General features: G+C 42.4%; 1 protein-coding gene across 2 annotated transcripts in view; it reads left to right on the top strand.

Annotated features, from left to right (window-relative positions):
• Positions 1 to 12,500, top strand: part of cdc14ab (cell division cycle 14Ab) — a 46,666-nt gene that overhangs the window by 2,372 nt on the left and 31,794 nt on the right. For both annotated transcript variants that reach the window (XM_063200762.1, XM_063200761.1), the window contains exons 3-4: positions 2,604 to 2,679; positions 11,505 to 11,597. In XM_063200762.1, the coding sequence (XP_063056832.1) occupies positions 2,604 to 2,679; positions 11,505 to 11,597 (169 nt within the window). The remainder of the gene's footprint in view (positions 1 to 2,603; positions 2,680 to 11,504; positions 11,598 to 12,500) is intronic.

Genomic DNA, 12,500 nt, shown 5'->3' with positions numbered 1-12,500 from the left:
AGAATATCAGCTAGTTTAAGTCAAATGTTTTGAAAATACTTTCATATTTAGTAAACTAAGAGGTAAATGTAATGATTTGTATATATATACATGCAGTGTTTTACTAAATTATAGCATTTCCCTTCAAATGGAAAGATGTGTTTTATGAGCGAGCACACGCCGATATTTTCTTGATACAACCACACACCATCTTTATCTTACTCTACCGTAAGACTTAAGGTGGTTAGGTATGAATTCTAAGCATATTCCAGTTTGTTTGGCATTGGTCTTTAAAGAAATGCATCATGAAATGTTTTGTGGAGTTGATTATTTCCATAAAATAGCTTTTTGTATAGGAGGGCTAATGGGTACAAGGTGGGCTTAAATGGTACACCCCATTGAAATGCATGCAAGTTTGCATGCATGCTTATGAAAAATGCCTTTGAGGGACATAAAAAGTGCTGTACAATCCCAAGTTGTTGGTTTAAAAGGCGTAATGTAATGAACTAACAATAATCAATAAGAAAAAATACATTTCTCTGTTTGGATGAAGAATTTTATGAAGTATATGAAGTAAAAGATGCCGTAATATTTAATTAGGTTTTATGCACTATTTTTTGAGCAAATCTTACATTTTTGGTCTGAAACCATTTATGCCATGTAGACTCCACTGTTTAAACTCAATTCACACACCTCACCAGGTATTTTGATAGAGAAATAACTATATGAGCTTATTTGGAACACAAGTGGGCTTAAATGGTACCAATGGTACCATTTAAGCCCATTCAGACTTTTCACTTTTCTCGTAAAAAATCTTCATATTGTACTTTGAAATATCCATCAACTCAGTGACAAACATTGAGAAGAGAGGTAAATCTTACTATTTAACAAAATATTTCACAAAAAAATTATGTGAAGATGTTTGAAAAATAAAGAAATTTAGATTTTGGTGGGCTTAATGGGTACGCTTACCTTATGTCACATGTACTGACATGGGATCAGAAGCAACCATACAGTATGTGTTTAGAAATAAAGGCTACAGTATACATGGCACTATGGGTTTGGAAACACGTAATTGTGAGTTTTAACATGCACTGTACATGACACAATGGGTTTAACTCCCGTTGCCTTCTCATGTACTCAGGGCAGAGAGTATTCAGCCTCAGCGCTTGCTGACAGTTCAGAGAGTTGACAAAGAAAAACACACAATATAGAGGATATTTGAAGAGTTTTGTTGCAAAATGAAGTAAGCACTACTTTTTTTGCTTTTGCATTTTATTGTTGGAAATGACTGTTCAGATGTCCTATGTGAATTCTTGCAGTTTCTAAACGCATATGATATGCATTTTGCAATGCAATGCAATGCCAAATCCAAAAATGTCAATTTCCAAAAATATTTCAAAATGGATATGTCATTTTGCAACAAAGTTCTTTTTTTTTTTTAAAGTGTTTAAGGCTCAAGCTCATGCGTTGCGAATTTGAAAATCTGGAAAACAAAGTATCCACCAAAAAATTCAGATGTATTATTAAGTTCAAAAAAACAAACTATATAGTAAAACATGCAGATGTGTCATTCTGTGCACAAACATGTTGTTTAGCACATTCTCCAAGTACATTTCATTACTGTGGAATTAAGTGCACGTGGACATCAAGTCAGTCGTTTTGTACAGTACATCTGGACACTTGAGTTGCGTGAGAAGTGACGTGCGTACTGTAGCTTACTTGTGGGTACGCAACAGCTTTGTACTGGAGCCTCCTGTTCTGACCAATCCCTGGTACCTAGTATCATACAGAGGGGAGGTTGCGTAATTAAGCGCCGATTTCACAGATTTAACGTCTGTTGAAATTCTAAACAAATTGGATCTGATCTTACCCAAGCGCTGATGTCTTAGCTTATGTAATGCGGCGTTGCCAAATTACACCCAGCTGGACAACATGGCCCCCGCTGACCCCTCCAGACCCTTCTGTTCTCCTCTCAGCCTCTAGGCAGACTTCAGGCCCCCTGAGCCCTAGCCAGGCTTAAAGGTGGTGGTGGAAGTTTAAATGATGGCACATTTTCGCCACTTGCTTGTTAGTAATACACATGTAGCCCCATAATGCACACCGTACCTCCTGACGCACGCTGTAATAGTAATTGAAAAGTTAACTACCATAGTACTACACTTTAAGTAATGCGCTATGACTTGGTCATTGCCATTCTGGTAAAAGCACATTTATAACGGGGCGTCTAAACGGGTTGAACTATTATCCATTGAATTGGATTAATTTGGCTACTACAAAACACAATATTATGTGAAAAAGTGACAGTTATAAAGCAGTGCATGATGTCATGTTGGATACTGAGTCCCAAGAGTCCATAGCAGAGCCAGAACAGTAGAAGAACCAGTAGTTCCCAAAATGACATCATCACACAATTATGTTTAAAAATAAAACGAATACATGGACTCAAATTTTTCGAGTGGTACAGGCCAACATATCTTGAGTGCTTTAAGTACCTTCAATTATTAGTAGTGGTTAACCTGCACCACCACCTTTAACTAACTACTCTACTCTGCTGTACTCATAACTAGTAACGACTCTACTGGTAACTAGGTAGTAACTACTTTGTTCTGTTTTCCTCTCAGCTTCTATGCAGATTTCGGGCCCCTGAACCTGGCCATGCTCTACCGATACTGCTGCAAGCTCAACAAGAAACTCAAGGTGAGTCTCAAACATACACACACACACACACACACACACACACATACACCAGGCAGTGGGGTGGTTCCCCTAACAAGAATGTACTGCACGCAGGTGCTTCTGGTAAAACATCTGGGGAATGTGGAGACACGTGTACAAACACACACTCACGCACACACACAGACACACACAGTGGCATTTTGGTGGAGCAGCACATGTTCTCTAATCACAGTCATTGTAGTGGCAGTGACATAAGTTTCACCCAGATTCGTAATGTGCATACCTGCGTGTGTTTGTGTGTAGTGTGTGGTAGTGTGTGTGTCTGTGTATGTGTGTTGCCTGAAATATGGCATTAGGTTGAGTCTACTGGCTCCACTGTAGGTGTTAATCAGTTTGGCACAAACACACACAGACACACACACACATACACACACACACACTTACAGATCAGTGATCTGCTTATAGCACCTGACTTTGCTGTTTAGTCCTGAGTGTGAGAGGGATGGAGAGATGACGGGGTGGAAAGAGCGAGAGAGATAAAAGGATGTAGAGGAGAAGGACCGACAGTGGAGAGAGAGACAGAGATAGAGAGAGAGAGAGATGGGAAAAGAAGTATAGAGATCAGAAGATGGAAAGAGATGGATGAAGGAGAGATAAATGGAGAAGAGAGAGAGACTTGAAAGAGAATTTAAAAGATGGGAATAGAGTCACAGGGAGAGAGAGGGGGTGAAGGAGAGACAGAGAGATGTTCAGTTCAGTTCAGTTTTCTTAATTGGTACCCGTAGCTGAAATGGAATACCATCCTTGCATATAAGCTACAAGACACATGACACATATAACATGGAATCTAAAACGTCTGCACAAGAATAAATAATACAGGGACAGTGCTAACATACAACACATACACACATAAAAGGGGGGGGTTAAACAGGTTAGGACTAGGGGTGAAACTTACATTTTTTTCTAAAACCTAAAATCTAAGATCATTTTCTGATCAATACTTTTGTTTCGGAGGTCATACATTCATTTATTGTGATGCCAACAACTTTTTTCATTACAGATTTGCTTAAACCTTTGATGTTGGATGCTGCGTATAATTCAGCATTAACCCGGGTGCCTGTAGAAAAATTGGGTTGACATATTTCACCCGCCAAAGGCCAAATTTGCCCGTTATTGGCAGGTGGACGGGTGCTTATTTCCATCCCTGGTTAGGGCGTGTGATTTTGCAATCGACAGTTGGCCTTCATGACCTTACTGACTTGCTTGTTCTCATAATATACACGTAATTGCAGTAGAGAAGATGAGAAGAGAAAGGGAGAGGTGAAGGAGAGGTGCTGGTTTGTGTGGAACGTTGACATCTCTATGTGACATCAGGCGTTTGTCCCTTACACTGGACTGTGAGGGCACACGCACACACACACACACACACACACACACACACACACACACACACACACACACACACACACACACACACACCATCATGCTTCTGTTTCTTGCACTCACCTGTGAGGACGCGTAAACAAACATGCACAGGCTCTTGTGCACAAACCCACAGACACACACACACACACACCATCAGGCATCTTTTCAGACACCATGGTCATCATGTCCAGTAATGCGACTATGCAGAGTGGTGAAAAGAGACATACATACAGGAAGGCAGGCAGACAGACAGACAGACAGACAGACAGACAGACAGACAGACAGACAGACAGACAGACAGACAGACAGACAGACAGACAGACAGGCAGACAGGCAGGCAGGCAGGCAGGCAGACAGATGATGGATAGAGACCGAGGGATACAGAATAAGAGGTGGAGGGAGAGATGGGTGGTAAGACGAAGAGGGACTGGCAGACAGGCGGGCACAGGGACAGTGACAGACAGGCGAAGAGACAGAGGCATGGGTAAAGAATAGAGGGATACAGTAGATTATTACATTGTTTTATCAAGTATTTTCAGTAGCACAGCAGGTGAAATGCTGAACTTGTTCACAGGGGTAGTAGAGACCGGCTCAGAGCTGCAGCTAAGTGGCTTGTAGTTGCCAACCAGTGTTTGAATTGGTGTGTGAAGATTCCAATACTCCCAAGATTCGCCAGTAGGCTATATAAAAACACACACAAAACCTCTGTTATAACAGTATTGTTACCAAAATAAAAAAATCAGTCACAAGCAATGTCATATCGATGTGGTTATGATAGTAGTTGAGTGTTTTCAGTGTTTCCCCACCTGCGCTTAGAAATTACCACAACTTGGCTTGTTGGCATATAGGCTACCGGTAGTAACAAACTTGGGTACAAAGATGATAGTTTATAGTAACACAGGCTGTTGAAGGCATTAGCATTAGCATGTAGTAAGTAGTAACAGGCTATTTCAAGCATTGTGATTACCATGTAGCAACAGGCTAAATGTAATGCGTTGGCATTAGTAGCAGATGATGGGAGACGATGGTATGTAGCACGTCGCTAACACATGGGCATGGGCATGGAGCTGCTGATTAGGAGGCTATAGGGCAAGAGGATGATTTATGCCTCTAACAGAATTAGCCCAGGATCTCTCTCTCTCTCTCTCTCTCTCTCTCTGTCTCTCTCTGTCTCTCTCTCTCTCTCTCTCTGTCTCTCTCTGTCTCTCTCTGTCTCTCTCTCTCTCTGTCTCTCTCTTTCTCTCCCTCTTTCTTTCTCTCATAGACACACACACACCAAAAGAATTTCTATCCTTCTATTCGTGTGTGTGTGTGTGTGTGTGTGTGTCACGAAGAGGACAATACACTCCAGAAATGTTCTCAAGGCGTTGGTCATCTCTTTCGTTTTCTCTGCTCTCAGCTCTTCTCTTCTTCTTCTTTTCCTCTGTCTCTCCTCTCATCTCATCTTTGTCTCCTCTCCTCTCCTCTTCCCTCTCCTCTTTCTCTCCCTCCCTCCCTCCCTCCCTCCCTCTCTCTCTATCCTTTCTTCCCTGTGTGTATAAGCAGGCAGACTGTGTGTCACTGGTCTGCTCTTGTGTGGGAGTTCTGAAGGTAAAGGATTAAGAATGGCATGACCACCACGTTTGCCTCCCATCTCCACTCCTCCACCCCTCCACTCCTCCATCACTCCTTCATGCTACTCCTCCAATCCTTCATCCCTCTCTTCCACTCATCCTTCCCCCCCCCCCCCCCCTTTGCCTGTGTTTGTTTGGGAGCGTCATGCTACCATGGGGACAACATTCCTGGCCACTGCCACCAGCTTTAGTGTGTGTGTGTGTTTGCGTGTGTGTGTGTGCGTGTGTGTGGCGGAGATGTGGAAGTTGGCAAGAACAGAGGAGCACAATAGATGCTTCTGCCGTCACACACACACACACACACACACACACACACACACACACACACACACACACACACACACACACACACACACACACACACACACACACACACACACTTCTATTGTCTATCTCTACCCATACACACACACTTGTTTAGCCTCACACACAGACACTGCAGTACTCATCCAGCACAGAGCACACACACCTCTAAACGTTTTATTGTCACTTAGCCTGTAGAAACCTGCAGCCTGATGCACACACACACACACACACACACACACACACACACACACACACACACACACACACACACACACACACACACACACACACACACACACACACACACACACACACACACACACACCCATAGTATCGCTTATGGAACATTAAAGGGGTATGCCACTATTTTGGGGCTTAATACAGTTAAAATCGTTGGCCAGGGTTTATAAAGGTGGTAAAGTGTCTTATTTTTCATTTTAAGTGTTGTCTTGCTTTAAGACAAATTAGAAGACACTTTACCACCTTTATAAACCCCAGCCAACGATTTTAACTGTATTAAGCCCCAAAATAGTGGCATACCCCTTTAAACACGACACACTGCCTGTACTGACGGGCATGCTGTGATGTGTGTTGACATGACATGTAAGCTTATGTGTGTGTGTTGACATGAAGGTGTTTATGTTTATCATTAGAATGATGCCCCGCCACCCCACCCCCCACCCCATGCATGACTCCAGGCCTGAAATGGTCTTTAATAACCACTGAAACATTTGATGAGTTTGTGTGACTTAACCATAACTACTTCCATACACAAACACAAACACTCATTTGGTATTCTTAGTCTTCTTTGAGTGTATGCGTGGGTTCGTGTGTGTGTGTGTGTGTGTGTGTGTGTGTGTGTGTGTGTGTGTGTGTGTGTGTGTGTGTGTGTGTGTGTGAAGTTCAACTTTTCCAGTGGGTGTGACTAGTGGAACATGCAGCTTTAAGATAAGATAAGGTATAAGATACCTGTGTATGTGTGTAGGTATAAGATATAGGCACCTACCTTATTGGTGCGTGTGTGTATGTGTATGTGTGTGTGTGTGTGTGTGTGCACGTGTGTGTTATCTGGAGTTATGGTGAAAAGTGTGTGTGTTTACATTGCCCATAATGATGATGAAATGGTGTGTGTGTATGCACTTGCGCATGTGTTTTGATGGTAAAAGGTGTGTGTGTGTGTTTGAGAGAGAGAGCGAGAGAGAGAGAGAGAGAGAGAGAGAGAAATGCAGTGAGGGCTAGAAGGTGTGTGTGTGTGTGTGTGTGTGTGTGTGTGTGTGTGTGTGTGTGTGTGTGTGTGTGTGTGTGTGTGTGTGTGTGTGTGTGTGTGTGTGTGTGTGTGTGTGTGTGTGTGATGGTAAAACGTTATGTGTACTGTATGTGTGTAGTGCTAAAAGGGTGTGTGTGTGTGTGTGTGTGTGTGTGTGTGTGTGTAGCCATGGTAAAAAAAAGGTGTGTGTGTGTGAGATTGCTACTATCCTTGAAACTTAGGGGCTGAAGGCAACGGACACAGTTAAAAGCCTTGGTGTCCTTATTGACAGCGACCTAAACTTTAATGGTCACATGAAAGCCATTTCTAAGTCTGCATTTTACCACGTAAATTCTAGTAGCTCATTTCTACTAGGGTTGATTACTGCAATAGGGTCATTCCATGTCAATTCACATGATTCCCTAGAATCTCCCCACATGACCCTCTCCGATTTACCCGATATCTCACATACAGGTACCTTTTGATGTCAATTGAAAGAATACCAAGTATTAGCACCCTACGTCCAACGGTTGCAGAGATGAAGCCCTCCAAAGTTGGGGTGCCATGCCCACTTTTCAAGCCTGTGAATTGCATACACAATTTACAAGCAGATTTTGACACCCCTGGTTTTAGTTTGAAGGAAGATACAGGCCTAAAAATCACCATGGCCCCACAATAGGACCTGGTCTACCAGATGATGTACTTACAAATGGCATGCCTTGATTATTTTTGGCTATATTAAGCCTTAAAAACTGAATTCGTGAAAAGCGTGATGAAGAGTCTTGCCATTTTGGGGTTCCAGAACTTGGACACTGTGTATGCTTTGGGAGTTATAATAGATTTTCCATCATATTTGGGAACTGTACAGTGTATATCAAAACATTTAGGGCGCTCAGACTTTGAAAGATAAAATTAGGAGGGACTCAAAAAAACAGCTTTGAAACAAAATGACCTTACGGTACCCTCTACTTCAGGCCTCAAATTAACCATGTGGGCACTTGATGACTGGAACGCCCTTTTAACCCCATGTACAGTAGCACTGTATCAAACATTCAAGCTTGGAAAAACTTTGTTTTTCAAAGTTCTTCACATTAATCTTGGCCTTCAAAGTATATGTTTTTCTCTATATTCTATCACAGTGTCTGTTTTGTCTGCTGCCATCTGCTGGTCTAAAAAAGTAACAACAGCGTAATGTAAGAAAACAAAAGGGGCTGGGAAATCTTGCCAATAATTTAGAAATAAAGCACTGTAATTATACAGTATATTGCTATATATTAATTATGATTTCAACAAGCATGATGAATATTTCTAGTTTAAATGATTTCCTAAATGTGACTGCTTAATGCTCAATCATGATGCCAGTCCCAAGATGGCCTCAACCCTGCACTACATTTCTACCAGACACGGGTGTGGGTGTGTCCTGGTAGAAATGTAATCATGATTGAGCATTCTGCATAATGCTTGTTAAAATCATAATTAATATATAGCAATATATTGTAGAATTAAAGTGCTTTATTGGTAGCCTAGCGATCTTAACCCCTAGGGGCGTCTAGATTTCTAGGCTACTTTATTGGTAAATTATGGGCAAGATTTTTCAGCCCCTTTTGTTTTCTTACATTGCACTGTTGTTACGTTCTTTGACCAGCAGATGGCAGCAGACAAAACAGACACTGTGATAAGACATAGACAAAAACATATACTTTGAAGGCCAAGATTAATATGAAGACCTTTGAAAAACAAAGTTTTTCCAAGCTTGAATGTTTGATATAGTGCTACTGTACATGGGGTTAAAAGGGCGTTCCAGTCATCAAGTGCCCACATGGTTAATTTGAGGCCTGAAGTAGAGGGTACCGTAAGGTCATTTTGTCCAAAAGCTGTTTTTGAGTCCCTCCCATTCCATCATTAAAAGTCTGAGTGCCCTATTTTTTTTGGAATACACTGTATAGTTCCCAAATATGATGGAAAATCAATTATAACTCCCAAAGCATACATAGTTTCCAAGATCTGGAACCCCAAAATGTCAAGACACTTCATCACGGTTTTCACAAATTCAATTTTTAAGGCTTAATATAGCCAAAAATAATCAAGGCATGCTATTTGTAAGTACATCATCTGGTAGACAGGGTCATATTGAGGGGCCATGGTGATTTTTAGGTCTGTATCTTCCTTCAAACTAAAACCAGGGGTGTCAAAATCTGCTTGTAGATTTTCTATGCAATTCATAGGCTTGAAAAGTGGGCATGGCACCCCAACTTTGGACGGCTTCATCTCCACACCCGTTAGACGTAGGGTGTTAATACTTGGTATTCTTTCAATTGACATCAATAGGTACCTGTATGTGAGATATGGGGTAAATCGGAGAGGGTCATGTGGGGAAGGCGTGTGAATTGACATGGAATGACCCAATAGTCTTTTTACACGCCTCCCCCAAAAGACCATCAAACAGCTTCAACTAATCCAAAATGCTGCAGCAAGGGTTCTTACGAAAACAAGAATGTTTGACCACACTACTCCAATTTAGAGACCGCTGAGATTGGCTCCCAGTAAGCTACAGAATTGATTTTAAGGCAATGCTTCTTGCGTTTAAATCATGAAATGGAATGGGACCCACCTATCTATTGGATATGTTTCAGCGGTATGCACCAACCTGGTCACTAAGGTCAACGGAGAAGAATTGGCCAGTAATTCCAAAATGCAAAACAAAGTGTGGAGAGGCAGCCTTTAGCTTGTACGCTACAAAACTTTGGAAACAGCTTCCAGATGATGTAAAAAATTCACCCACTAAGACGAAGCTGTTCTCATATGCTTTCTCCCAGCAGCTTTAAATTACATGTTTTCATTCTTATTTTTATTTTACCATGTGTTTTGTCTTATTTTTATTTTTATTTTAGCATAATGTTTTTTTCCTGGTGAACCAGAAGCTATGTGTTGACGCCCAGGGGGCTGGGCTACACAAACCTTCTGGTGCACCTGTGATTCGCTCTCCTCCTCCGTTTACGAAATAAACGGGGCAGCTCGACGAATCAGGATCGTAGGGAGGGATTTCAGTGGGTATGACGTTTATCGAACGCAACACCCTCCCCCAGGGTAGTTCGGCTGTGCCCGCCCCCTCCCTGAATCACAACAGTAATGGCGGCGTGCGAGGAGTTATCATGCGTCGGGATGGAAGCAGCAATTTCAGCGGTGTTATCCAAAATACCTCAAGTTGATTTTCTAAAGGACGTTGTTCTGTTTTGGTTCCCGACCTGACGGCGCTTACGTGACGACACGTCCTACGTCACAAAGCTTCAACGTGAGTGGTCGAAGTGTCATGTCATTCATATGAGGTTGCTCCAACCGCGTGCAAGCATCTTTTGACTAAACCCCGCCTGCGGAGACGCGTGAAAGGGCAGTGTGCCAGTAGCCTGTTACTTACAGGCTACTGGTTCACCAGGAAATAATGTTTTATCTTAATGTTTTAATTTTCTTTGACTCTAATTTCTTTATTTCTTTATTTCTTGTTTCCTTTCTTTTTGATTTTTTTTGTGTGTGAAGCACATTGAGTTGCACCTGTGTATGAAATGCGCTATACAAATAAACTTGCCTTTCCTTGCCTTGCGCTGAAAAGGAAAATGACAGCTTTGTGTCAAGTGACATCCCAGTTCTACATTACACACTTTCAAAGGGCTGTCTCACGTGTGCGTGTGTGTGTGTGTGTGTGTGTGTATGTGTGTGTGTGTGTGTGTGTGTGTGTGTGTGTGTGCGTGTGTGTGTGTGTGTGTGTGTGTATGTGTGTGTGTGTGCGCGCGTTCGTGTTCGTGTTCGTGTTCGTGTTCATGTGCGTGTGCGTGTGATGGAACTGTTACACCCCAACCCGTCCGATCAGTTTATTTTAGTACAATGGAGTCAAGCTTAATCCTACACACACACACACACATGCACACACACACACAGTCACTCTAATGTGTGAGAGACTGATTAGCTCAGGTGTGTGTGTAGCCTACTGACTAACTGGAGTGCTTTGTGGTGGATTAAACGTGTGGATTACACCTTAACCTTTCAGACACTGCTGTGTACCATGATGGAATGTGTGTGTGAGTGCATGCACGCATCTTGGCGAGTGTGTGTGTGTGTGCGTACATGCGTGTGTATGTCTGTGTGTGTGTGTGTGTGTGTGTGTGTGTGTGTGTGTGTGTGTGTGTGTGTGCGCGCGCCCGCGCACAATTCTAAGTGTGTGTGCGTGTATTAACTAAGTGTTTTTGTGTTGTGTCCTGCAGTCCTTCACCTTAACGAGGAAGAGGATTGTCCACTACACCAGTTTTGACCAGCGCAAGAGAGCCAACGCAGCTGTTCTCATCGGGGCCTATGCAGTGAGTATCTCATCTTACTTAGCATTAGCATTAACGTTAGCATTAGCCTGTCATAACAACTAATCCATGCTGTAAGTACGTAGCTCACCTCATTTAGCATTAGCGTTAGCACTGGCGTTAGCCTATCTAGCATAGCAAAAGTATTTCATGCTATCAGTACATAGCTCACCTTATTTACCTTTAGCAATAGCCTGTCATAACACAACTATTCCATGCTGTAAGTACAGACGTGAAAAACCCTCATCTTTGGCTGAATTCGCCCTTTTGAAATCAAAACGGGCCATTTTTGTGAATCGTGCAGAATCAGAATCTTGGGTGTGTGGGGTGCAGGGGTTGAGCGAGCAGAATAGTGGGCGCTAGAAAACTTCCTTTGTTCCTTTGTGATCATAATTTAAGCTGCAACCGACAAGAGTAGCAATGCGTAGACTTGTTGTTGCAGCTGATAGCATATATCTATGGCCAAGAAAAACCTAGAATAGAATAGAATAGAATAGACTTTATTGTCATGCCAGCATGAAAATTGCCTTTGGTCTCACACAATAAAAACACGATATAAACACAGATAAACAAAACACACATACAAATGCTGCATCCACCCCCCCTCCCCCCTCCAACCACCCCTCCCAGCACACACATCATATGCAAGTCAGGCAGTAGTTCAAAACCCTACACCTCTAGCTTTTCCATAGCTTATTCCATAGCTTCCATAGCTTATTGACTATATTAAAGTCCCGCCCGACAAACTTCTTTGAAAGACTGTGCACTGTAATCCAACGCCTCTTCGGTTCACAACAGTCTGCCAAAGGCAGATACACTTTCCCAGAGAGGTTGGAGAGAGTTGTGTCCATTTGCCCCCTTCCCAAATCCTGAAATGTGTCGTCTTTGGGTGTAACTGTGGAAGTC

The sequence above is a fragment of the Engraulis encrasicolus genome, chromosome 6 (assembly GCF_034702125.1).
Source record: "Engraulis encrasicolus isolate BLACKSEA-1 chromosome 6, IST_EnEncr_1.0, whole genome shotgun sequence".
NCBI lineage: Eukaryota > Metazoa > Chordata > Actinopteri > Clupeiformes > Engraulidae > Engraulis > Engraulis encrasicolus.
The sequence above is the reverse complement of the archived record's forward strand: the minus strand, read 5'-3'. Positions and strand labels throughout refer to the sequence as shown.